This window comes from Chrysemys picta, chromosome 8 (genome assembly GCF_011386835.1).
Source record: "Chrysemys picta bellii isolate R12L10 chromosome 8, ASM1138683v2, whole genome shotgun sequence".
In the NCBI taxonomy this organism is placed as follows: Eukaryota; Metazoa; Chordata; order Testudines; family Emydidae; genus Chrysemys; species Chrysemys picta.
In genome coordinates, this window is record NC_088798.1 from 44,060,480 (window position 1) to 44,087,814 (window position 27,335).

The following is a 27,335-nucleotide window of genomic DNA, read 5'->3' on the forward strand; positions in this document are numbered from 1 at the left end:
AAGATGGGTCTGGGAGGGTGCTATACTATTTATGTTTCAAGATGACCTGAACCTCCAGCACATTCATTCCTTAAATCTAACACAATAAACAATAAATGGTGCCCTGACTAACACTCTATGTATCCCCACTGAAATAAAGTTGCAAAGAATAAAAGGGAAAAATTTATTCCTAAAGGGTAAATTCTACACTCAGTTACACTCTAGCAACTAGTGGTGCTTCACTGGTATAACTGAAATTGGTAATTGGCCTAAAAAACTTGAAAACCCCATACTGACCACTGATAGCTCTAAAACACGGAAGTTTATAAATACAATAGAGGTTACCGTAAACTGTAATTGTCCCCCGGTACAGTTCAGACAAAGACAGGCAATACGGTTCTAAGAGCCACATTTTTGAGTGAATTTACTAGGGGGAAATAATATTTAATGTGGTCATCTCGGTGTTAATTTAAACTTATATTATTCTATGTTCATAAACCAATAACAAGTTTTCCTAATTTAAAAAGGGTAAATCTATGACAAAACCACAGCATATTGCATACAATTTATCCAGCCTTGTCAGCTGGCTTATAGAACAGAAATTACTGGTGTTCCTGTTGAGAATATAGGGCTCACAGTAAAGAGGGAAATCCTAGCAATGAGATAAGTTTCCAATTCATATTTGCCCTATGAAATTACACATCATCTACTAGGTGTTCTCTCAAGCTCTGTGTTGCTTGGTAGAAACAGGGGAAAATGGTAACTGTCACTGTTGTTCTGGAAGAATCTCTGATAATAGTCTCTTTATACCAACTATACAGACCAATTCAAATTATTCTCACATTAATAAGACAACTCACATTTGTAATATGGAGTTTCTGAATAATGTAGTCAGGACACATTTTACTTTCATTGCTCTTCACAACAATGTCCCCAAAAGTTTCAGTGCTATTCTCCGTTGTCGGCCAGTATTGGGCACATTTGTTCTATGAAAATACAAAGTTAATGGATTAGAAGCAGGATATTAAAGTGACAGTGAAATTAGGTTCTGAAGAAAGCTTGAAATAAAATAAAATCAACACAAGATAAAATACATAACCAATACTTCAGTACAATTTCAGTTTCCGATAAATACTGTAGTTTATCCCTTAAAGAGATTACCACTGCTTTCGTTAAACATTCAAAAACCCAAAGATCCAGATTCTGGCCTCATGCACAAAACCTGAAGGGATTTACATAGAGAACAAGATGGGAAGGAATCCTATCCTCCAACCTAACTGCAGGGGCAAAACAGCTGCACAGTCCATGCACAGTCATTGTCACTGCCTGAAGGCTACAGTAAAGATTGCAGCTCACTCTGTGACTCCTACTTATATTTCTAATCAGTGAATATACATAGCTGCAGATGCAATAGTCATGTCCCAACCCCTCTCGCAATTCATGCCCAAATTCCCTTCCACTCCTGTTAGCAGTGTGGCTATACTGCAAACATATATGCTGCCAGCCAGCTCTGCTTCTTAAAACAATCAGAATATCAATATTCCCATCTGCATCTGAAACATGTGGCCCTCCCAGGGTGGTGAGCACTCTCCTAATCGCTGCTTCCAAGTTTGGTTTCAGAAGTAGGAAAAGGAGGGCACAAAACAAAATGGCAGAGAACTGTAGAGACATCCCCAGGACATTAGGACAAGATGCTCGGGGGAGAGGAGGAAAGTCCCAAATACAGAATATCCCCTCTTTCACTAAGTGTTGTGACAGGCCTGCAAGGGTGTGGGGGAGGGAGAGAGATTTTAGTGCAGCTCAGCAAATTCTAACTCAGGGAGTTTGAGGGCAAGTTATACCCTCTTACGGGTTTATCTGCAAGAAGGTGAAATGTAGTTCCCTATTCCTTAGGGCAGTGCGTCAGATGATATTATTGAGAATGCTGCTGATCAAATAGTCTAAAAGACAGAAGCATGTAGGCTTGTTAATGTTATTCAATTTCTGAGATTCTATCACAAATAGAGAGTAAAAACAAGAATGAACAAGGATTCAAAAGAAATACTTGAATGCAGAGAAAACATTTAAAGGAAAAAAGAATAACATAATTCACCACAGCAGAGTAACCTCCTGTATACTGCGGTTAATGTGTGTGTGTGTGTATATATATATCATGCTCACCCTATTATTTTCTTCACAGCGAGTCACCATAACAATAATTGTTGCCTTGTGTTCCCAGATCATTCTCCAGAAATCATCAGTGGTCTCATCCTTGGGGCCTAGCAGATAAGGTATTTGATAAGAGATCTGTTCCCAAAAATTAGGAAACACAGAAAGACTAGAACATAGTTACCATACCTATTATGGCTCAGAAGCCATACAAAGGTCATGCAATACTAGCCATAGACTGAATGGTTTAATTACGATTCCACCATCTTACTCTACATACTTTTAAAACTTTATTGGTGTGTGGCTGAGAAGGGCAAAAATTCCCCAGTTTAAAAATAAAGCAAATACTTATAGCCAATATGTATGAAGCATAATTTGAAAAAAGTCCATTCTGCACTCCTCAAATTCCCTTCTTTGGTTGGTCATAACTCCCCAAACACTGCTTTATTTATTAAATTCCACATATGCTGGCCATCCAATTTTTGTTTAAATATATTAATACTGTTTGACGCCACCACTTTGATTACAGGATAATTGGGTGAAGAATTAAATACAAAATAAAGTAAAAATTTACCTTGTGCAGCAATATACTTCCTTGGTTCTTTGAAACCCTGTTTTAAAAATACACATCATTACTAAGCATTTAAAGATAGCAGACGAAGATTGTGAAAAGATTTGTCACTTCAGAAATCTACATATTTAACATGCACAATAATATGGACACCAATCCAATAGTACTAAACAGTATAAAGATAGAACTAAAGAAGTGGAAACAATCACTACTAGAAGAGTCAATCAAATGCATTTGGTGCGTGAAATGGGACACGTATAAACCATTTTTCATTTGTGCATCAAAAATTTTACTGAGAGAAGTCACTCACATCAATATGGCTTGCATTTATATAGTCTGATCCTGGGTCTCCGTTCATCTCTGACAGTTCAACTCGGTTATAATCATCTGTTTAGATAATTTAAAACAATGTAATGGAATTATTAACCAAGTTGCCTCAATATACTGATGTAAGCGAAAACAATGAAGTATTTACACAATGTATGGAATTCGCATTCAGTACTTACAAGGGAGAATATCAATGTAACGATTTTTGTTTTGGTTGTAGTTTTTGCGTGCTTCCTTTATTGAAAACTTAGAGAAAACTCTGGGAATGCTCTGTAAAATATAATGCTTCTTTTATTCACAAAACACATTTTAGATAACTTCAACTGGCAAGAAAATTCACATACTTGTTAATTAGTTCTTAATGGCAGTTGGAAGATAACATTCTGTTATTCACAATATTATGATTCATGCTGATTAGCTTTTTGAACAAATATTAAGTTATATAAAGATTAATATAATTTTCCATATAATCAAAAAATGCTTCTCTCTCCCTCAAAAGACTAATAAAGAAGCTCCATGTTGGATTCTAGTCTGAACAGAAATTAATAAAACTGCTCTGAAATGCAGCATAAAGGGGCCCTGGTCCTTGACTGGGGCTTCTATAAACTACCACAAAACAAATAAATAAAATAATAATAATTAATACACTTCTAGTTTCAATTCATAAAAGTAAAATCTTTAGAAATGGAGTGGTCCTAAAGCCCACAGCAATTGTGACCACCTTGGCTCAGTTTGAGGTTGTGTATACACCTTAAGCTGGGGATATAATTCCAAGTTTGAGAAGACATACCAGCGCTAGCTCCGATCAAGCTAGCACACTAAAAATATAATGTAGCCATGGCACTACAAGCGACTAGATGTCCTGAGTACATACCCATCTGAGATGGTAGACATATATTGGCTCTACCTGATTCAGAGCCAGGTCTCTCAGATAAGTGTCTTATTCACCAGCCTGTTGGCTATTCTGAGATGGAGGCGAGGGGTTCTTAATCTTAGATGTTTTGTAACACAAAACAAAAGGGGTTGGTTATTGAATGTGACAGATTCTTTTTAATGGCATGTTCCATAATATCTGGGTTTGGGATTTGTGTTATATTTCTGACTAGGCACAAACCTGAAATTCATCAAGGAAAAGTCTTCCTTCATCAGCAATCTTTCTCTTGTAGGTTTCCAACAACATTTCTGCAGGAATTGGCTCTACATTCATCAGTTGTTTTTCGTCATCTTTAAATATACAGACATATATTTGATATTTATTTGTATTGGTTTTAAAAATGTACATAAAATCTCAGTAAATACATTTATTAAACAGTAAGATTAGCTAACGAGAACAGAAACATTAAATCAAAGTAAGCCATATATGTTTATAGCACCAAGTCCCACCCCTTCAAACGTGAGTAAACAGAGCCCCCAAAGCAACTGAACTTTTCCAGCGGGAGACAGGTCAAAGAAACACTGCACACAGGGACTGTGTCCATTTCTGGGCACTGCACTTTAGGAAAGATGTGGACAAATTGGAGAGAGTCCAGAGGAGAACAAAAATAATAAAAGATCTAGACAATCTGATCTATGAGGAAAGGTTAAAAAACTGGGCAGATTTAGTCTTGAGATAAGAAGATGGAGGGGAGACCTGATAATAGTCTTCAAATATATTAAGGGATGTTATAAAGAGGACCGTGATCAATTTTTCTCCATGTTCACTGAAGGTAGAACAAGAAGTAATGGGCTTAATCTGCAGCAAGGGATATTAAAGTTAGATACTAGTTAGATACTACTAGCTTTCTAACTATAAGAGTAGTTAAGCTCTGGAATAGGCTTCCAAGGGAGGCTCTGGAATCCCCATCAATGGAGTTTTTAAAAGCAGGTTGGACAAACATCTGTCAGGTATGGTCTAACTTTATTTGGTCCTGCCACAGTGCAGGGGGCTGAACTTGATGATTTCCTGAGGTCACTCCCAGCCCTACATTTCTATTATTCTAAGACTTCTGTACCTTCTGTGTACAGAGAAGTAGCAGCTCTTGGGAAAGTGGTGAGTGTGTTGCTAGTAAGGCCATAGCAACATCTGAACCTGGCACGAGACACTTCAACCCAAACAGGGACAATGGTTAGATTGTGCTGCCACTTACATTTGAGTAATAATTAAGTATTTTTAGCGGCAATAAATTATATTACTGTGTTATGCACAGTAACAGTAACCATTACACTAATGTCAGAAACTAATGTGAAAATGATTCGGTCTTCCCTGAGTTATCGTTAATTACCAAGTTAAGTCCTTGTGCATTTTGATTCCAATTTAAATTAAATGTTTTTGGTATTCCATACAGAAACAGGACAAATGGATGTAATTGTGAAAGTGCCATGTTCCAATTAGTATAATTAATTTTATAACCAGAAATAAGTTTATAATCTTTCAATATGCCCATAGAAAAGTGGATTCTGGTTTCTTTTAAATCAATAATAAAATAATATCAGCTGCACAGAAAACAGCAAAAGGTCTGTCTCCGGTGTAATTTCTTCATATTATTGCTTCTCTGTGAGAAATTACTCAGGGTGCTAGAGCTGAAGGAAACAGGAAGAGCAAGGAGGGTGCAAAAATGGGCAACCTTGTCAAGTTATCCTTTGCAAATTAAAAAATGGAATTGAAACCATTAGTTCATACAAGTTCATACAAGAAATTTCCCAAATTTCCCAAATTTATTACAGATAATCCCAGTCAACACAATCAAACTACTTTTCACCATCTAATGAGAACAACTTCCCATACTAAATGGAGCAATCTCCGGACATAACTGTTTTTAAACTCTTTGACCCTGGTATAAAAACTATTTGTTCCCAGTGAATTAATTTGGGATTAGTTGGTACTGTCTGCCAAACCAATCCGTGGCTCTTCCTTTCCCATTTTTCAGGGGGGTAAGGAATTGCTGGTAAACTCAGGGTGTGCAAGGTATTAGGCATAGGGCATCCAGAAAGGCCTTTATAATTAAGCACAGATTTGAGGCACCTCTTGTTTATACTCAATTCTTGGATCATGTTAAGGTCTACTTGGGGTGAGTTCACTTGAGAGATGAATCTCATGAGGTATTCTGAAGCCCCTTTCTGTATTTTGTTATGGCCATTGTTTGAGATACAGAAATAGTTTTACTGTCAAGATAATAAATATTAGATTTTCCAAGTTTTCCCAACATTTAATAAAGTTGCAATCATTCACTTAAATAACATGTATAGAATATTCACTGACCTCTACCTTTGGCCTGGGCAAGGTTTGATTGTGTTAATATCTAATTTGTGTACATTAATTAGACTTTAGCCATCTAAAATATAGATGGCTATGAGCTGGAATAAGATATTTCGCTAATATCTTATTTCCACTTACTAAACATATCTTATATGGAACATGTACTTACCCCTCTTAACAAGCACCACATCTTCACCTGAATTGCTGTAAAAAGCATGAGTGTTTGTTAAGGTTCAACTAATGCAATCTATGTATTACAATGAATTAAAGGATACAATTAATTAAATAAATGTAGAGTCTTATAGGACAACAGGGAGTGGGGAGGAGTGCCAAGAGATCTTCAAACCAGGTTAAATTCCCTTTACGGCACTTTGTTGCCCGACAGAGGCAGCCAGGGATTCCTATATCATATGGGAGTCCCCTAGTGGTCCCAGGATCAGAGGAGGTGGAAGAGCAAATTATAACTACACACACTCGCCTCCCCATCTTCAGCCAAGCTGAGCATGAGCTTGGCACAGCTGAGGACTGACCTCAGTTTTAGAACACTGCTGCCATTTCATAAGTGGAGCTCTGGCCTGTGCCCTCTGATTTTCCATTAGGTACCTGAGGTCAAACTTCTGCATGAAACCCCAGATCCCTTAACACTGTTCTGAAATCTTCTGTTTTAGCATAGACCTGGAAGAAAAGTCTGTATAGCACCTTGATCACTGTGCACGCTAAGGAAAGCCAGATACAACCTAATGCTCATATAAAAACAAAATATAAATGCTGAATATTTATTTCTCATGGTTTGGCAAGAATTCTGTTTATAGAAAACCTTTATAGATTCATAGATTTAAAGGCCAGAAGGGATCGTTAGATCATCTAGTCTGACCTCCTGTATAACAGGGGCCATAGAATTAAATCCAATTACTCCTATAGTAAGCCCAGTAACTTGTGTTTGATGAATCCAGAGTAATTCATTTTTATTCAAGGGTATTCTAACAGAGTTAATGTGCTGGCTCGATGAGTTGCCTTCCTGTCTCAGGGAGGGAATTAAGCTGTTTGTACCAGCTGTACCAACAGCAGAACAGGGGCTGCCTTTGAGCACATTTATTTGTCAATTATCTGACCAGCTCTTTGGTAACTTAAATAACATTAAATAATAGATATTCTGTTCTCTTATATTAGATTCTTATACTGTGCCTCCTACCATGCAAGCCACTAAAAATATCCATTATTTAGTTTTTCTTGGTTTTTTTTAAGGCAGAGGTATTTCTTTTTCAAATATCAAATGAAATAGCTAACCCATATATTTAAAACATCATCACTTTCTTTTATAAAACCTTCAAAATGATTTTTCAACTTCTAAAAAAAGGAGACTTACCTTAATTTCTCTTTGTGGAGATCATAGATTTTATACAGAACAATAAGTAAGGCAATTGATGTCACAATAATCAAGAACGCCAGGAATATAATCAGGGCTTGAGAATTATCTATCAACAAAAATCATGGTGTGAGTACATTAATAAGTAATTTCTGAACAAACAGTTAGAATTAGCATAGCAATTTTACTCATTTTATATTATATTTGTGTGTGTTCACATGTATTTAGAAGGGCTGGTTGGAATTTGTGAAATATAATTTAATTTTTTTGTTTTGTTTTCTGAAAAAAAATCTAAATATAAAATTTCTGCTGGAAAGAGGGGAGGGGAAAGGGAAAATATCTGAAAAACAAAATACTTTTTTAAATTAAAATTTTCATTTTGCTTTGTAATTTTCATCTAAAAACAAAACGTTGACAAAAATGAAAAAAATCCATTAAAAACTTCATTTTTGTCCAACAGCTATTTTATATTGAGAAAAAATGCTATGCATCAAAAAAAAAATTGATTAGCTCTAGTGTTTGTGTCTTTCAGACCATACCCCCTTTCCCCGGACATATTCCCTGCGACAGCTTGATGCTTTGCATTCCCAGAACAGCACAAAGGAGCTGTAACAGAGCCAAGAATCTGGCCCTCTATCCTTTTCTTCTGATAAGGATTTCCTCTCAAACATTCCTGTCCTGCTACGAGTCCCAACCTCTTAAATACAGACTTTTTATTTCTGAAACGCATCTAATCTTCCACCTCCTCCACTCTGTAATTCTCCAGTTCGATTCTTCTTTGGGATGTCCCATTGCTATGTCAGTCTTTGACATTTTATTTGGATAGCAGCCAATTTCATATTTCTATTGATTGACCCTCTGTGACGTTCCCCTGGTGTTATCTGGACCGGTGATCTGCTAGGTCTTTCCAATCCTTGACTCTGGAGCCAGCCTTACCCTGCTCTCCTGTGAGAACCCCCCACTCCTGGGCTGTTCACGCACAGCCTCTGGCATGTAAGCTGCTTGGATTGTGCAACCAAATGACACTAGCCAATATCTCCGGTCCCAGAGACAACCCTAGGAACCTCCGTCTTGCAGTGTCCAGTTATGCCAGCTGGATGCTGCAAGCTTATATGAGTTTGTCAATTTAACAAAGAAATTGATATGCACCAGGCTTGTTATCCCAAGGGGAGTCTCTGAAACACTTCAAACCAAACACACTGCTTCAGGTAGAATAAACAAACAAGTTTATTAACTACAAAAGATAGATTTTAAGTGATTATAAGTCAAAGCACAAGTCAGATTTGGTCAAATGAAATAAAAGCAAAATGCATTCTAAGCTGATCTTAACACTTTCAGTGCCCTTACAAGCCTTAGATGCTTCTCACCACAGGCTGGCTTGTTGCTCTTCAGCCAGGCCTCCCCTTTGATCAGTGCTTCAGACACTTGGTGGTGGTGTCTGTAGATGGAGGTGGAAGAGAGAGGAAGAGCATGGCAAACGTCTCTCCCTGTTATCATGTTCTTTCTTCCCTCTTGGCTTTGCCCTGCCACCCCTTCAGGGTCAGGAGAGCATTACCTCATCGTAGTCCCTGACTGACCAAGGGAAGGGGGTGACTCACTCGAGAGTCCAACAGATCCTTTGTTGCTGCCTAGGCCAGTGTCCTTTGTTCCTATGAGGCTGGGCTGGGTTTGTCACATACATGCCTTGATGAGGTGTGAACTGCCCCTCTGTTCCTGGACAGTTTTGCCTGGGTTTGTTTTAAACCATGCAGACACATTTTCAACCTCATAACTATATACATGAAATTACAACCTATAACATTACTATAACAACAATGCTCAGTGCATCATGAGCCTTCCAAAGACACCCGACATAACAAACTTTGTGTTGGGTACCACACAATCATATTATAAAGATGAACACGGGGTGCAGGGTGTTCCCCCGAGATACAGAGTGTCACACTCTTTGATCCTCTTATTCCTATATACCTGCCTGTCCCTTTTCTGTCAACTCTTGCCCATGTGTTCTACTACTGAATGCTTCAAAGACAAACCATTAATAAGTGTGCTAAATACCATTTGGTGTAGATTGTGCTGTGATCTGTGCTCTCTGGGCTAGGTGTGTTTACCCTTTGATCAGATTCACCTTTTCCCAACAGCTTTCCATAACTGATCTCTGTCTTTCATCAGCCTGGAGGAAAACACCCCCTTCTCTGTCAGTTGGGTCATTTGTGTTCTCACAAACTACCACCTGGCAATTTCCTGATCTCAACTCCTCTGCTGTCACAGGCGTTGGAGCTGCATCTTGATGTAAAGAGACACAGTTACTTTCCAAAAACTTATCAGAAATAGCATCCTGAAAAACAGGGACCTGGATTGGGGTACCCTCCACCACCCCTTTTTCTGTCCCTGAGAAGTCAGCTGTGTGACTTCTCCCCTCCAGGAAGTCAGTCAGTTACACAGTTCCTTCGCAAAACCTGGGTCACAGGCTGAGTGCTTGGGTGCACAGATGCTGACCCAGCCACCCTCCTTGTGTCCTGGGCATCCTGCCCCAAGTGACTAATGAGGAAACATTCCTGTACCCCCACTATTCCTTCCCCAGTTTTCTCCTCCTGGCCTCCCTCCTAAGATACATTTCTCTGGGCTCCCTAGGAAGGGTTCTGTCCCTTGTTCAACTACATAACTCTGCCAGCTAACAACTGGGACAGTTTCCTTAATCACTGACAACACCTCTCCCGCCCCTGCGCCTGAGAGCATGTTGCCTTCTTCTGGAAAGGAGCTAGTCTCAGCCCCTCCCATGCTTGGAAACACACTGCTTCCCGGTGTTACAGAGTCACAGGAATCCTCACCCACCTCAGTGGTTTCTGAGATTCCCTGCCCCATCTCTGGGCTCTCCTCTGGAACACATTTCTCTATGCTCCCTAGTGCCAGGTTTATCTCTGGTTCAGCTGCAACCTGCTGGCAGCTCACAATCTGGACAATTCGCTCCCTCGCAGGCATTACACCCCCATCCCTTCCTGATGTGGTGTTGCCTCCAGCTGCAGTGTAGGAGTTGGTTTCAACCACCCTCCCACCTGGAAGCATGTGGCTTCCCCCTGCTGCAGAAGAATCAAGGAGACTCTCTCCCATTCAGCAGTTCCTGAGACCTTCTCCTTCCCCTCGGGCATCCCAACATAAAACTCCCTCCTGCTGCAGGCAAATACTTTAACCTGAGCTACACGGAAAAAATCATTACCAAGGAGCAGGTCAACTAGGAGGTGTTCTATTACCCCTACAGTCAAAACGCTTTCCAAACAACATGGATTTTAGTTAGTGGTACAAGGAATCTGCTTTTGCCCACTCCCACAATCTCTGCCATTTGTCCAGGTAACATACTGGCCTTTGGGACTATACTCTGCTTAACCAGAGAGATCTGGGCCCCTGTATCCCTCTGCCCCAAGTATTCCTTGCCATTAATTTCAACAACCTTAACATGCTCCATGTCTGGTTCTGCAGAGGTTAATCTCACAAACCAATATGAAAGGTTTCGATTGCCTGGGGTGGTTTCTGTGTTGAGGGCAGCAGAACTAACATGAGCGATTGGTTGCCTGCTTCCTTCTAGCATAGGACATTTATTCCTCAGGTGCTCAGTGGAATTACACTTGATAGCATCTTTTGGGGTCTTCTGCTTTTACAGGAGATTTGGGATAGGAGTTACCAGTAGAGGGATGTTTTTGGATAGGAGAATGTTTAGGTTCCCAACCCCCTTTTCTCTTCCGAGGGGCAAAATGGGATCCTCCCTTCCCACCAGTTTTAAACCCCTCTTTCTGTGGCCTGCCCTCAATAGACGCCTGATTCTGTTCAAAGGCATCAGCTAAAAAAAGCCATCTCATCCACAGTCTTTACATCTTTGTCCCATAGACACTGCTTTACATTAGCCTTACATATGCTTAGGAAATGCTCTTGAGCAACAAGATCAAGCATTCCTTCAAAACTTGCCACCTCTTATCCCTCACCCATTTTCCCAACAAATCTTTCATTTTGTTTACATATTCCCCATTACTCATCCCAATATCCCTTTTAAGATTCCTAAATTTAATTCTATGTTTTAGGGGACAATCTGAAAACTTCGCAAAACAGTATTTTTAAATTTACAGTAGTCTAAAGCATCTTCAATAGGCATTCCATTGAATACATTTTGAGCTTTACCAGTTAATTTCGCAATCAGGGTAGGAACTCTCTTATCATCAGGGATTTCATGTATTACACACAGCCTTTCGAAGGTGGTTAGATATTCAGCCCTCCTCACTATATGCAGTACATAAGTGTTCCCATTTGCGGGTTTTTGGAGTGATGGGAGCCACTGGGGTCGTAAGCCTCTGGTTCTGCTTCTATAGAAGGACCAGCTGATGATTTCTTTCTCTCTCTCTTTCTTTTACGTCCAGTTCTTTCAGTTACAATAATCTCTGGTGCACCCTCTCCTTTTCTGCAACCTGCAGCCTAAAAAGCTCCAACTTCGCAATCACTTCACTGCTTTCACTCATTTTCCTGCTTTTCTGTTCCTACTTCCCCGAAATAAGCAAACAGAAAATAACAAAACTGTGACCTCCTCCTGACTGTTCTTAGCCACTGCACTTAAGACCCACTTAAAATCACAAATATCAGTGCTCAAAGTGTGAACTCCACTTGGGGTAACAACCTGCATATACACCCTGCTCGCTGCGCCACTTTGACATTCCGCTGGTGTTATCTGAACCAGTGATCTGCTAGGTCATTCCAATCCTTGACTCTGGGAGCCAGCCTTACCCTGCTCTGCTGTGAGAACCCCCCACTCCTGGGCTGTTCACGCACAGCCTCTGGCATGTAAGCTGCTTGGATTGTGCAACCAAATGACACTAGCCAATATCTCCAGTCCCTGACACAACCCTAGGAACCTTCGTCTTGCAGTGTCCAGTTATGCCGGCTGGATGCTGCAAGCTTATATGAGTTTGTCAATTTAACAAAGAAATTGATATGCACCAGGCTTGTTATCCCAAGGGGAGTCTCTGAAATGCTTCAAACCAAATGCACTGCTTGAGGTAGAATAAACAAACAAATTTATTAACTACACAAGATAGATTTTAAGTGATTATAAGTCAAAGCACAAGTCAGATTTGGTCAAATGAAATAAAAGCAAAATGCATTCTAAGCTGATCTTAACACTTTCAGTGCCCTAACAAGCTTAGATGCTTCTCACCACAGGTTGGCTTGTTGCCCTTCAGCCAGGCTCTCCCCTTTGATCAGTGATTCAGATGCTTGGTGGTGATGTCTGTAGATGGAGTTGGAAGAGAGAGGAAGAGCATGGCAAACGTCTCTCCCTTTTATCATGTTCTTTCTTCCCTCTTGGCTTTGCCCTGCCACCCTTCAGGGTCAGGAGAGCATTACCTCATCGTAGTCCCTGACTGCCAAGGGAAGGGGGTGACTCACTCGAGAATCCAACAGATCCTTTGTTGCTGCCTAGGCCAGTGTCCTTTGTTCCTATGAGGCTGGGCTGGGTTTGTCACATACATGCCCTGATGAGGTGTGAACTGCCCCTCTGTTCCTGGACAGTTTTGCCTGGGCTTGTTTTAAACCATGAGGATACATTTTCAACCTCATAACTATATACATGAAATTACAACCTATAACATTACTATAACAACAATGCTCAGTGCATCATGCGCCTTCCGAAGACACCCGACATGACAAACTTTGCGTTGGATACCACACAATGCTTCAAAGACAAACAGTTAATAAGTGTGCTAAATACCATTTGGTGTAGTTTTTGCCCCAGGCTGAATCTTTTCGGCCTGAACCATTTTATTGCCAATGTGGATGCAGACGAGTTGAAATGATTAAACTCGTGCACCTGCTACTGTCTCACAGTGCACTGGTGGCCTTCTCAAATCTTTCACAATACATTGTTTCTTGAAAGTGTCCCACAAACTGTAGGATAGATACTCACAGTACATTACACGTGAAATGGTTTAGGACAGTGCTATTGTGGACATAGGAAAAACCTGTAAGAGTTCTTAACATGATTCAGCTTGGCTAACGTGAACACATTGAACAATTAGGGCTTTAATTAGTCTAATAGAACTAGGTTTAATTACAAATGGGTTCTTTAGTGTAGACAAGACCATAGTGTCTTGCCCATATTCCAACTTGAGTAATTGCATTCTACCCACCTAAATTCCCACCAAAATTTCATGTGTATAATCTGTTCTTCAGTTACTTACTTAATAAAAATGGTGATGGATCTGAGACAAAGCCCCAGATTCAAATACACCTGAATGTTGTGGAATTTTGGATGCAGAGCTGAATTTTATGTCTTGAACCTCTCTCTAAATAAAATGGTACTGTAATACTGGTGGTACAGGATAGCTTCTGCATTCCATCACATAGGTAAGCACAGTGATCCCACACTATATAAGCCAATAAATCATTTTTCATTAACTCAATTGGTTTTCTCTGCAAATAATAAATAATGCATATATAAAATAATTTGCATTGTGCTGTAAGACCACAATATCTGATCCTATTATGTGTTGAGTACCTCTTGTATGGTGCTGAGGGCCATTGACTCATTAAACTCAAAAGGGGTTAGGGAAATGGTTATACTTTACTGGTGTTTTTCATCATCATGTTTTAACAATAAGCTAAGTCTTGCATGCATTCAATAATAAGTTAGACTAAGTGTTTTGCAAATATTTATTCACATGAATAGTCAATACAACTTTTTATGTGACTAAGAACTAGTCACCTAAATACTGGAATTACGACAGCTTCAGAATTTAAAAGGCACACTAACATTGTGTGCCATCTCAATGACAAGTAAACAAGTCTGTAAATAAAAACATTGACTAGTCCATTGAAAATATTTACTTACATTTTGTTGTTATGTGGCCTTCTTCAGAAGGCCCTCTAAATGCTCCATTGTACAGATAAATCTGAATTGAGGTAAATGAAGATATTCATCATGTTAATTTGTATTAAGCAAAAGTGCGTCCAGAAAATTAAAATATTGATTTCTAAGTAGCTATGCAGATTTACACCAGCTGAAGATCTGTTCCCCAATCTTTTTCAGCTCTTAAATATGGCTGCTAGTAAAATGAAGCAGTGCATTGCAATACAAACTATTAAAAATAACCTTTTTGGTAATATATCAATAGCATTTAGGCTACAAAGTCTCTGAAAAAAATCAGTTAGAAATAACCAATCATAATGTGGGCGCATTTTGCATGGATATATATTTTAACATGAAAGTAGATGTGCAATATATAATAGAACATTATAGTTTATTTGGTTATTTGGTAAATATGACAAGTATATTTTATAAAACGGATCATCATCCAATAAATAGTGTAATACTTTAATGCAGTTTTGTAAATATAAAGTATACAATGTCAAAAGCAACTTGGAATCTCTTTCATGTGCTCTTAAATAAAATTCCAAATGTATAATTTCCGTACAGGATTCACAGTGCAAAATTTTTTCCATATACACAATTTCTCTCATATTTATACACCATGTTAAAAAGCAATATGTGCATGTAATTTCCAAATACTATATTTTTCTACATTTCCTTTTGTGCATGCATTTTCTGATTTTAAGGCATTCTTATGCAATATAATATTTTTTAAATGCAGCCTTTAGTTTTGCAAAATATAATTGATTTCAACTAAAACTATAGCATCTCCCAAAAGAGAATCTCAAACCACTTTATAAACATTATTCATAAATTTAGGCTCACACCATCCCTAGGAGTTAGGCACTCAATCCTATAATGTGCTTAGCTTCCTCAGAAACTATTGATCTCAATCGGAGTTGAGTGCTCAGCACCTTACAGGATGAGGCCCTAAGTAAGCATTTTTCCCATTTTACAAATAGAAAAAGTGAGTCACAGTGAGATTTAGTAATTTGCCTGGAGTCACAAAGTCCGTGGCAGAGCCAACAATTTCAAAGGATAAGGTCTTAACTGACAGTGGTGGCTGCGGACCATGAATGCATTCCCCTCTCTGCCTTCACACCCAGGGCCGCATCTAGCTTTTTTGCCGCCCCAGGCAAAAAAAAACCCCCAAAATGGCGGCCGGACTGCCGAAGCAAAAAAAAAAATGGCAGCCGCAGGGAGCGCGTGGAGGGCAGCTTGCAGCAGGGTGAAGGGCGGCACCCACCCGCTCCCTTCGCCTGTGGGCAGCCCTCCGGCCTTGGGGTGCCTCTCCCGGCCGGGCAGGCAAAGCCCCCGGGGGCTGCAGGAGGTGCTGACTCAGCTGCTCCTTTAAAGGCGGCTCGGCCGGGCCGGGCTCAGAGAGGCATGGGAGGCGGAGGCCGGTGCAGGCAGCGGGGAGTGGCGCGTCCCGGGGAGCCCAGCGGCACGGTGAGCGGTGGGGATTGCTAGTTTGTGCCCCTGCAGGGCTGGTTTGGCTGCCCCAAAATTGGCCAGAATGACGCCCCTTACAATGTGCCGCCCCAGGCACGTGCTTTCTCGTCTGGTGCCTGGAGCCGGCCCTGTTCACACCATGCCTCTTCACTGAATTTTTCCTCCTTCAGGAAGTAGCACTTTGCATTCTTGTGTTAGCATGCCTTGTATGTATTAGCTTGGCAGGAGTGTTGTAAGCAAGACATGAAAAGTAATTCTTCCACACTATTCAGCTCTGATAAGGCCTCAGAGGGAGTTCTGGGCATCACACTTCAAGAAAGATGTGGACAAATTAGACAAAGTCCAGAGGAGAGCAACAAAACTGATTAAAGATCTATAAAATATGGCTTATGGGGCAAGTTTGATAAAACTGAGTTTGTTTAGTCTGGAGAACCGAAGACTGAGGGGGATATGATAATAGTCTTCAAATAGGTTGTTATAAAGAGGAGAGTGATAAATTGAGGACAGGATAAGAAGTAATGGACTTAAATTTCAGCAAGAGAGATGTAGGTTAGACATTAAGAAAAACTTTCTAACTATCAGGGTACTTGAGCACTGGAACAAATTGCCTAGGGAAGTTGTGGATTCTCTGTCACTGGAGGTTTTTAAGAACAGGCTGGACAAACATCTGTCAGGGATGGTCTAGATCAGGGGTCTCAAACACGCGACCCGCACCGCTCCTGCATCCCAACCCCCTGTCCGGAGCCCCCTGCCACATCCCACACCCTCCCGCACCCCAACTCCCTGCCCTGAGCCCCCTGCCACACCCTGCACCTCAAGCCCCTGCTGCACCCCTCGCCCCTCCTGCACCTCACACCCCAATTCCCTTCCCTGAGCCCCCTGCCGTGCCTTGCACACCTCCTGCACCTCAACTCCCTGTCCTGAGCCCCCATCACACCCCGCACCCTCCTGCGCCCCCTGGGGGCAGGGAGGGGGCAGAGTTGGGGTGAGGACTTCGGGGAAGGGGGAATAGGGACAGGGAAGGGGCGGGAAGAGGTGGGGCAAGGGTGGGGCCTCATGGAAGGGGTGGAGTGGGGGCAGGGCCGGGGGCAGCAAGGGGTGGGTGTCAGTGATTCGGCCCTCGGGCCAATGCACTAGTCCTCATGCGGCCCTCGTGGTCATTTGAGTTTGAGACCCCTGGTCTATATAATACTTAGTCCTGTCTCAGTGCAGGGGACTGAACTATATGACCTATCGAGGTCCCTTCCAGTCTTACTTTTTAAGATTCTTCAGCTTAACAGCTGCTAGACAGGCTTTCTCTTGAGCTGTCTGGCTCTGTGCTAACTGGAAATGCTCTAGACTAGAAAGCCAAGGCTGCAATTAGATAGCCCAGTGGGCTACTACCAGTGATGGTATATTTTTCACTTGCTTTAAGCATTAAACAGTCATGAAGGGCCATAGTAGTATTATGTTGGTTATGATGATGGTATTGTTCAGGATCTTTAAGGGTTCTTTAGTAAATGTGAAAAACTGGGTCAGCTTGAAATAGCACAAGTGGAGGATCCCAATTGGCTGTAGTCACCTCAAATTCATACATAAAGCACCATCTGTTCTGCTATTCAAGGTCTCGTTAGGGCTAACACTGACTTTTAGAGGAACAGTGAAGATCACTGGGTGATAAGCCAGCATCCTTGAGATTGCACATGAGCTAAAACACACAAAAACTTAGTTTAGTGAAAGCTAAACTTGTATCAGGGCACACCCCACCAAATCAAAACCTGAAAAAAAGTAGAGGAGGAGATTTTAAGAGTGCTAGCTACATGTATATATTTGATAAGGACATTCCCTCCACAGCAGCCACCTTTCCTGAAGAGACTGGTATTTCTGCCTCCGTACCATACAACTGAACATCTCCATCCTTAGTGTCCATGCATACTCTCTGGACTAAGAGAATGAAGATCTCTAGAAGTTCAGCTTTGGAGCTGGGAAAAGAACAACTCTTTGGGCAGGGAATATACATAGTAAGTGGAAATTTGAGGAGTGGCAGCAGAAATAGCAGTGAGAGCAAGGTAAGGAAATTTATTGGCGAGAGGAAGCCCAAAAGGCTCTGTTTTGGATCTAATGAAAATCTGGTTAAACCAGATAAACAGGAAACTACTCCTTTTATCCTACTCTGAGGGGGTCAGGGATGTCACAGATGCTGAATGTACAAAGCCACAACCATTTCTGTCATGTATCAAGGACTACGCTGGAATTGCAAGCAATGACTTTAAGAGTTGTGGAAGGAAGGGTGTCCGTGTTCTTGCTTGCCTGCTGATGGGCTCTGTAGGGAAGCATGCATCAGGAAAGACAAACTGACTAGAATAAGGTGGGGTGAGTTGTGCCTCTCTGTTTTAGAGAGCTGCCTGCTTTGTGTCTCTCTCTCTTTTCAGGTTCTTGTGAGTTATCGTTCTGAATTTAAGAAATAAAGTGGTGTTATTTTGCAACATTCGGGCAAGAGTATTTACATTTTTATCCAACTTCTTTGTGCGTATGCCGGAAACATAAGTTCCAATGACTTGATGGTTACCTGTTCTGTTAATTCCCTCTGGGGCACCTGCCATTGGCCAGTGTTGGAAGACAGGATACTGAGCTAGATGGACCTTTGGTCTGACCCAGTATGCCATTCTTATGTTCTTCTGACTCTTGAGTAGACCCACAGCCAGAATCCTGTTGTTGCTACTTAGGAGACCCTTCTGACTTCCCCAGTGAGGATCAGGCTGAACAGGCTAAATCATGGGCCTCTCTTAGAAACCCCTCCAGAAGCAAAGCGGAGTCCTTGTGTAAACGAAGGGGATTAGTGCTGGTGGTGCAGGAGGACTTGGCAAGAGGCCTGCACTCTGCTCTCATCATTAGGGCAATTTCAGGCCCTCTTGTTATTTTTTAGATAATGTCCCTGAGTTCAAAGTATAAAATGAGCGAACAATCTCTAAACAGGAGATTAGCATCCACTGTCTAAAGCTGCCTTTCCTTAGCAAGACAAAAGGAAGGCAGGAGAGGAATGAAGAAAAATGGGCAGATCCTGGTTCCTGAAAGAAACCAAACTCTGAGCCACTTACTAGGTACCATCTTAGCTCAATTAGCATATAGGAGCAGCTACCAGGGCCTGGAAATGCTCCAGAGAAGTGGCAGATATAGTATACAGGCTTTATAAGGAGAGTGATAAATGCTGCAAAGATAAAATGCCAGGAGGGGATATCCATCCATGCCTATAGTGGAAGGGAGGAATATGGTGGAGGGAACTAGAGGGAGGCAGGAGAAAGAAAACTTTATCTGAGAGAGAGCTCAGAAGGAGGACATGGTTTCAACAGGAAGATGAATGTTTCTCTGAAAGGTGAGGGCTCAATGGAGAAGTATGAAGAGCCTGTCTCAGGGGCTGGGGGGGCTGGGGGCTGATGTTTTGAGTGGGATCTGATCGCTGAGTCATCTTCATCAACCTCAGAATGTAACAAATATCAGGAATAGATCTTGAGTATCTCAAGAGTCCACAGTGAAAAATTAGTAAAGAATCTAAAAGTATGTGTTTGCTAAGGATTACCCGCGTAACCTAAATTCAGAGTTTAATTTGTGCTGGGGCTTGCTGAGTCTCCACTCTTGTACTTCTTTTCATGCTAAGACGCAGTCTCAGCACCTCTTTTGTCAGTGGTGTGCAAGATGTAACCTTGCACACGAGGGGTCTGCAAGGTCATGCTGTGTGGAGGACGCCCTTGTTATTTCTTGAGCCCTAGCGCTTCTTTCTTTACAAATCAAACATTGGCTATGTTCTGACTCACACACGTACCTTTCAGTCTTCCACCATTTTGAAAATCATGAAAATTATATAAGTTGGGTATTACTCAGTATGAAATGTAAAATAACCAGTGAAGTGCAGTTGTGAATTGTCATCAGTAATTGTTACACTTAAAAATATTTAAAACTGTAAAATATTAATTCTACTAAGAAAAGAATGTACCACAGCAGGGAAATTTTTGATAAAAACATGAATACAATAAAACAAAAAAATTGCAGCTACCAATAATTTTGTGGTGCAATGAACTCTTTCTCGCTCTTTAAATACAGATCTTACCTTAAAGTTGTATTGTTTCAGATAATAAAGATCTTTCTTTTCAAATTCACATTTGTCTGTTTTATTTTCAGACTTTCCTTCCCATACCAGTATGAATATTTTATCTGCGCCATTTATAGACTGCTCCTTACACTTAATGATGACGGCATTATTGGATATCAATTCTGCTTCGGTAATAATCACTTTAGCTGGGTCTGTTTATAGAAGAAATGATACTATGTTATATTTTAATATTTTGGAACCAAACATTTTAACCATTATGGTTTCACCCATATTTTTCACTAATCACTATCTCTCTGTACCATTGATACATTTGTTATATTTCACCACATAGAAGAACTCCACTCCTGATTCAACAAAGTCAATAATGCTTTAAGTTAAGCATGTTCTTAAGTCCTTTGCTGAACTGGTACCTCCATAAGTTGGAGTGAGACTGTTGTAGGAGACTGTGTGATAGAAGAGCTCTGCCTGTGATCCTTCATATAAGGATAAATGGTACAGTAATGCATCACTTCCTCCTCCTATGATTCTCCATTTGGGATACTCTTATAGACAAGATCCTGTTTCACAGACAAAGACATTCTCCATGTGTGTGCAAGTAAGTTTGATAACTCCCATTTATAAAAAAATACTTAAACTCCCAGTAAATATTCTGTGATAAAGTGATTTAGAACAGTGGTTCTCAACCTTTCCAGACTACTGTCGCCCTTCAGGAGAGTGATTGGTCTTGCCTACCCCCACATTTCACCTCTCTTAAAAACTGCTTGCTTACAAATTCAGACATAAAAATACAGAAGTGTCACAGCACACTATTATTGAAAAATTGCTTACTTTCTCATCTTTACCATATAATTATAAAATAAATCAGATTGAACTATAAATATTGTACTTACATTTTAGGATAGAGAGCAGCATAAAGAAGTCATTGTCTGTATGAAATTTTAGTTTGTACTGGTTTCACTACTCCTTTTTATGTAGCCTGTTGTAAAACCAGGCAAATATCTAGATGAGTTGACATATACCCTCTGGAAGACCTCTCCGTACTCCCAGGCATACTCGTACCCCCGGTTGAGAACCACTGATTTAGAAAAACATGGCAGGAAGTCGTGTCTGTTTTTTTTTACCCTACTTTTTATTTTTTTCATAAAAGCACATTTAGGGTTATTTATTTATTTATTTATTTTTGCTAATGAAAGGTTGCAGAAATCTTCATTCACTATGGATGAAATTCTGGGCTGTGAATGCTCTGTGGGGAGGGCTGCCTAACTGACAGCACAGACAAGCCAGAAGACTGAAAGCGCTGGGGGACCTCCCAGCACTGCACACACCTTGCCGCCATATGGGCCTCGACATCCAGCGCCTAGCAGGGGAGGGGACTGAAACCAATATCGAGTGCCTAGGTCTGGGTCCTGCTGCCCTCGCAGGGCAGGGAACCAACTCTGATTGACTGCCAGATGCTTGTGCTATGTCTGTGAGGAGAGCCTCCAGCAGTTTTGAATTTGACACCAGAGAGGCTGGGTGGAGAGAACGGGAGAGCCAGCCCAGGAGAAACTTCCAGCCCCCAACCAATGCCACGCCAGGATCTGAGTTGAATTATCTATAGTTTAGGTTGTTCCTTCTCCAGATCAGACTTGGATGGTGGATGCATCCTCCCATAATCCACCCCCAAAAAATTTTAAATTCAAAGGGAGAGTTCTTACTACTCACTAGCTCCTCCATAAGAGATTTCAACAAAGATAAAACCAATGGGAATTAAGAATAATTAAAAGGAGGGTCATAATCCACCAAGTCTGATGATATAGGTTTGTAGTTATTGCTCCTGCTGTTCATAAGTTCTAAATCTGTAAGATCCTTATCCATAAAGTGCTTAGTCAGTAAAGATACTTCCTGGGGTATCCTCCCCCCAGACTTCAAAAGTGTCAGGAGAATCAGAACTGCTGTGTTCCAAACCCTGGTGGTGAGCAGGGGTGTTTGCTTCTTGGAGAAGAAATCAGTTAATTTAGACTGCAGTGGAGCAAGGGGGTGCAAATAATCTTCAAGGCAAAGACTGTCCAATTTCTTTCCTTCCCAATTTCTACTAGGGAGAGCCTTTACCACAACAATTTACATATTTTTGTCCTGGAATATGTCCCAATATAAAAATAAGATTAACTATATGAAGATTTTTACATTTTTGGAAACTTTTGATTTGATTTTTTCTTTTTATATGAAACATGGTTAGCTAAATCTGACATCAGTCTTTCCTGGTTTTGAACCCTATCTCCATTGAAGAAGTCAATTATCAAAAAGGGGTTATATATCAGGAGGACTTGCCACCTTGATTTCCTTACACCTGAAAGCCCAGATTTTACCTTTAGAATCAAAAGTTATGTCTACGCTGCAATTAAAAACCCTCTGCTGGCCTATGCCAGCTGACTTCAGCTCATGGGGATCGGGCTGTGGGGATGTTTAATTGCGGTATAGACATTTGGGCTCAGGTTGCAGCCGAGGTCTTGGGGCCTTCCAACCTCACAGAGTTCTAGAGTCCCCCAGGCTTCAGCCCAAACCTAAATGTCAATTAAACAGCTCCTTAGCCCGAGCCCCATGAGCTTGAGTCAGCTGGCATGGGCCAGTAGAGGGGTTTTAATTGCAGTGTAGACATACCCAAATTGTCAGGGCATTCAGGCTATATTTTTAACATTTTCTCCTGATCTCCAAATTTTAATAGTCAATGTTTTTCTTGCCCAATATCCTCCCCATTTTATTCTGAGTCATTGTGGGAATGCCTGGATGTGCAAATTGATATAAATTAATGGACTAATCCCCAATTAAATCATCCAACAGATTTTTGCCCCATATCCCTAAATGGCCCCCCTCAAGGATTGAACTTACAACCCTACGTTTAGCAGGCCAATGCTCAAACCATATGGTAGGTCTTCAGTTCCAAATGGCTCATCTAATTATTTTAGGAGATTTTAATGCTCAAATAGGGCCTCCAACAAAATCAGTATCAGGGGAAGAAAACATTGAAGATATTTCTTAATTTCCCCCTCGAAACTCTAGAGATCAGGTGGTTAGGTCTGGTCAAAAATTAAAGGCTTTATTAGATATATCAAATCCAATACCTGTACAAGGACGAAGTGTAGGGGATAGAGAAGAACATTTTACCTATATTTTATTGCCTGGTGATGGTAGTATTGATTATATTATTATTCATATAATTAATTGGTCATTCCACGGGAATTTCTTTATATTTTCTTGCCCAGACAGCAACCACCAACCTTTCTGCCTATAATTATGAATGATGTGCCCTTTGAGAGAGAGTTATAATTCTGATGGGTCAGAATACCTTAATTACCCCTTCGGAACAACATGGTTGTAAAAGATTAAAATGGACCCCAGCCGTTTGTGATCAATTATCAAGAAGATGGAAGTCTCTGGTGTTAGAAACATAATTATTAAGTAATAGGAATCATCTCAAATTTGTGAATCATACGAGTTGCTGGTAAAGTCCTTGCAACCACTTTCTCTAAATAAACTGATTTTGGTTTTAATTATCCCAAAAATGCTTTAAAAGGTAAGCTACCTTGGTTTTATGCGGTCTGTGTGAAGGAAACATCTGCTTTAGCACATATAGCTAATAGGATAAGATGCAATCCCACTCCCAACTTACTTCAAAATCTAGTAGCTGCCAGAAGAGGATACAAAGCTTACTATATCATAAAAACAATAATATTTAAGGTCCTTGTGGAAAGATTTTGAAGTAGCAGCTAAAGCTAAAAATTCTTCCATTTTTTGGAAGAAGTCTCGGGCTTTGGTAGATATACTCCAGTTGAGGAACCACATATTAATGATGAAGACTGGATAGTACATTTTGGCCAGGTCTTTAATGATCCCCCTCAACCAGTTTTTTTTAATCTAATTCTGCCATAGTTGATGCAATAAGGAATGATCTCTTTGATATACCAACGCTGGCCTTCAGTAACAGACAGTGAAGTCCAGTCATTTATTTTAGCCCAATCTCAGAAAAAAGCTCCAGGGGAAGATTTTCTCCCTGCTTAATTTTTGTAGGAGAATCGTGATTGCTGGTCCCCAGTCTTTGCTAAATTATTTACTGCCATTAATTATACTGAATGGGTTCCCTCTGGCTGGAAGTCCAGTATCATAGTTCCTATTTTTAAAAAAGGGGACGGAAAGAATCCTGCTTCATATAGACCTATTAGTCTGGTAGATGTGGCAGGGAAAATTTATTCCAGATTTCTACTCACTAAACTTGAAATATGGGCTTTAAAGGCTAATTTATAACACAAAGAGCAGTCCAACTTCAGGGCAGGTAAAGCCACAACTAATAACTGTTTTATTGTATATAGTTTATAAATATATTGTTGTTAAGGGTACTAGATTGTATGTAGCCTTCATAGATCTAAAGATGGCATTTGATTCTGTTAACCAAGACAAACTTTGGGCAAAATTTAGAAGGATGGGTATTGATCTAAGACTTTTGTATATTTTGGAAACTCTACACCAGGGCAATATGGCTAGGGTAGGAACTAAAAGCAATGGAGAATTTACTAACATTTCTCCTGTTTCTAGGGGAGTACACCAAGGATATCTTCTAGCATCTCTTCTTTTTAATTTGTATGTAAGTTGTATAAAGTAACGAGTTAGAAATAGTGAAACTAAAGTGAAATATATTTTTCTTCTCATATACACCGCTACCTCGATATAACGCGACCCAATATAACACGAATTTGGATATAACGCGGTAAAGCAGTGCTCCGGGGGGGCGGGGCTGCGCACTCCGGTGGATCAAAGCAAGTTCAATATAACATGGTTTCACCTATAACGCGGTAAGATTTTTTTGGCTCCCAAGGACAGCATTATATCGAGGTAGAGGTGTATTAGTTCTTTGAATTTTCAGTAAAAGTAAGTAAATACATAAACTTACATGATGCTCCTGTGTACCATACTGCAGTTACAGCATCCCCATAAAATGTGGTGGTTGGTAGATATTTGCTGTTTGTGTATGCCTCTATTGACACAGGATATGGTGTGAAAGGCTGTAAGTTAGAGCAGGAAAAAGTGGTCTCACTGACATTTTTGTCTGTAAAATAAATAAATAAATAGATAAATAAATACATACATACATACATACATAGAAAGCTTAAGTTAAGACTTCATAATATAATATAGGAATTGCTATACTGGATCAGACCACAGATCCATCTTCATCCATTTTCCTAGCAAAGGTCAATACTAGATTTGGGGTCATCTTTTGCTCTGAAACGTTGGTCTACATGCCTTATATATGTTTTTATTCTATGTAATATAACTATGAATGTTATTCAAAGTTTGCACCCAAATTTGACCAAGTCATAAACTTCTGAAAAATCTCAGTTTGCACATGCTCAGGACAGCTTTGTTAGAGTGTGGCAGCTAAATCTGCTTACAATTTCATCCGCACTGAGCATGTTCCAGCCTCTCACAGCTCCTACATGTAGACCATACTCTGCATGTGCCATCCCCAGAGAGTGATTGACCATGCTCCAGCCCAGCGCTTCAATGGTTGAGCAACTGACGCTCCTGGCTGCTGGGCACAATAACTGAGGGCAGGGAGACTGTCTGTTCTGTTGTCCTAATGCTCCCCCTGCTGGGTCCAGGCACAGTGGAGGAAATGAGAAAGCTAGCTGACTCCAGTACAAAAGAATGAGGAGAAGGGAGAGAGAGGGAATATATTCATGGCAACAGGGACAGAGGCAGGAGCTCCAGATAGAGGTGGGATAGGAGCCCGGCGGGATGGGTTAAGGAGCAGGAGCCAGAAAAGGGTAGGGTGACCAGATATCCCCATTTTATAGGGACAGCCCTCATATTCAGGGCTTTGTCTTATATAGGTGCCATTTACCTCTCTCCCTCCCACCTTCTGTCCCAATTTTTCACATTTGCTACCCAGAAAGGGGAAAGAGGAGGACAAAAGTGAGTGAGAAGAAAGGAACAAAAGGTGGGGAGAGGGGCAGGCGCTGTGAAGTAGGGAAGAGGAGCAGGAAAGGTGGGAAGACATGGGAAGGAGCAGAAAGGGAGGGGAGCAGGAGCTGGGGAGGGCAGTTGCAAGGGGTCAGCACTGGTGGGGATAGTGGGGAAAGAGTTGGACAGGGAGAGACGAGCAAAAGCCGGTGGGATATCAGTAAGGAGGACTCATGGGCAGCAGCTGGGGTGGAGAGATAAGAGCAGAAGGGGACAGGGGCAGAAGATTCTGTAACCACTTGAGTACTCTCCCCTCCAGAACCTGGAATTGAACCCATTATTACGGAGTCTTAACATTTCTCTGCTGTCTAGCAAACAGCTGTAAAACCCACTGGAAAAATAGCTGTAAAACCCACTGTCTCCATCTTTCTCTAGGGGTTGGTCCATATTTAAGATAGCAGCCTACTAGTGCTACTAGCTACTCAGTCAGCTAAAGTGGTAGACAACTGTACTATAGATCCAAAAACCCAAACCTATTTATGACTAGGGCTGTTTGAAAATTTTCCTTCAATATTGTTTTTTGAAGGATAATTGGTTTTTTGACTAAACATTTTTTGCAAAAAGTGTCTGATTTTCCATGGAAAATTTCAATATTTTATCAAAATGTCAAAAATTGAAATATTTCAGAAAAAAAAGTTGTGATTAAAAATGGCACCACACTGTTTTATGGGGTCTGTAGTTCGGGTTCCTTATGCTCTCATTCTGCTCTATACGCTGGGCTCCCTCTTTGTACTATATCTTCCATGATACACCACTTTCTCCCTTCTTAGTGAGGGAAGCAGGTGCATCATAGGAGCATAAGACTCCCAAACTACATCTCACGTGAAACAAGCAGCACATTTTGAATAGAAATTAAAGTTTTTGGCCAAAATGTTTGTGATTTCAGCCAAAATATTTTGCCAAAAATTCAGAGACTTCAAAAAAAAAAAAATTCGAGACAGCTCTGCTGATGACCAATTTGGTGACTCAATATGATTCCACATGATGAATTTTTTATTGTTTTATTTTTTAAGTTTTTTAGAAAAACCTAAGAAATTACATCTAACAAAATTACATTAAAAGAAGGTTAATATTGTAAAATCAAGCACTCAAAGTTAGGAAATGCCAGAATTAAGGTGGCCTATTTAATTTTAATTTGGCCCCATTATCATATAGTCTTTAATTACATGATCACATTTTTTCCACAGGACCCTGCCCTATTCAGTGTATAGGCTGGACATGAGGGCTGTGTAGTGAAGAAGACTGTTGCCTGTAGGATCCCTGCCCTCA

General features: G+C 40.6%; 1 protein-coding gene across 8 annotated transcripts in view; it reads right to left on the minus strand.

The window, feature by feature from the left end:
- Positions 1–27,335, minus strand: part of PTPRC (protein tyrosine phosphatase receptor type C) — a 134,008-nt gene that overhangs the window by 12,061 nt on the left and 94,612 nt on the right. For all 8 annotated transcript variants that reach the window (XM_065554388.1, XM_065554385.1, XM_065554387.1 and 5 more), the window contains 11 exons: positions 24,994–25,149; positions 20,067–20,260; positions 14,492–14,552; positions 7,627–7,735; positions 6,430–6,464; positions 4,140–4,249; positions 3,205–3,295; positions 3,009–3,085; positions 2,702–2,738; positions 2,140–2,237; positions 840–965 (listed from right to left, as the gene is read on the minus strand). In XM_065554388.1, the coding sequence (XP_065410460.1) occupies positions 840–965; positions 2,140–2,237; positions 2,702–2,738; positions 3,009–3,085; positions 3,205–3,295; positions 4,140–4,249; positions 6,430–6,464; positions 7,627–7,735; positions 14,492–14,552; positions 20,067–20,260; positions 24,994–25,149 (1,094 nt within the window). The remainder of the gene's footprint in view (positions 1–839; positions 966–2,139; positions 2,238–2,701; positions 2,739–3,008; positions 3,086–3,204; positions 3,296–4,139; positions 4,250–6,429; positions 6,465–7,626; positions 7,736–14,491; positions 14,553–20,066; positions 20,261–24,993; positions 25,150–27,335) is intronic.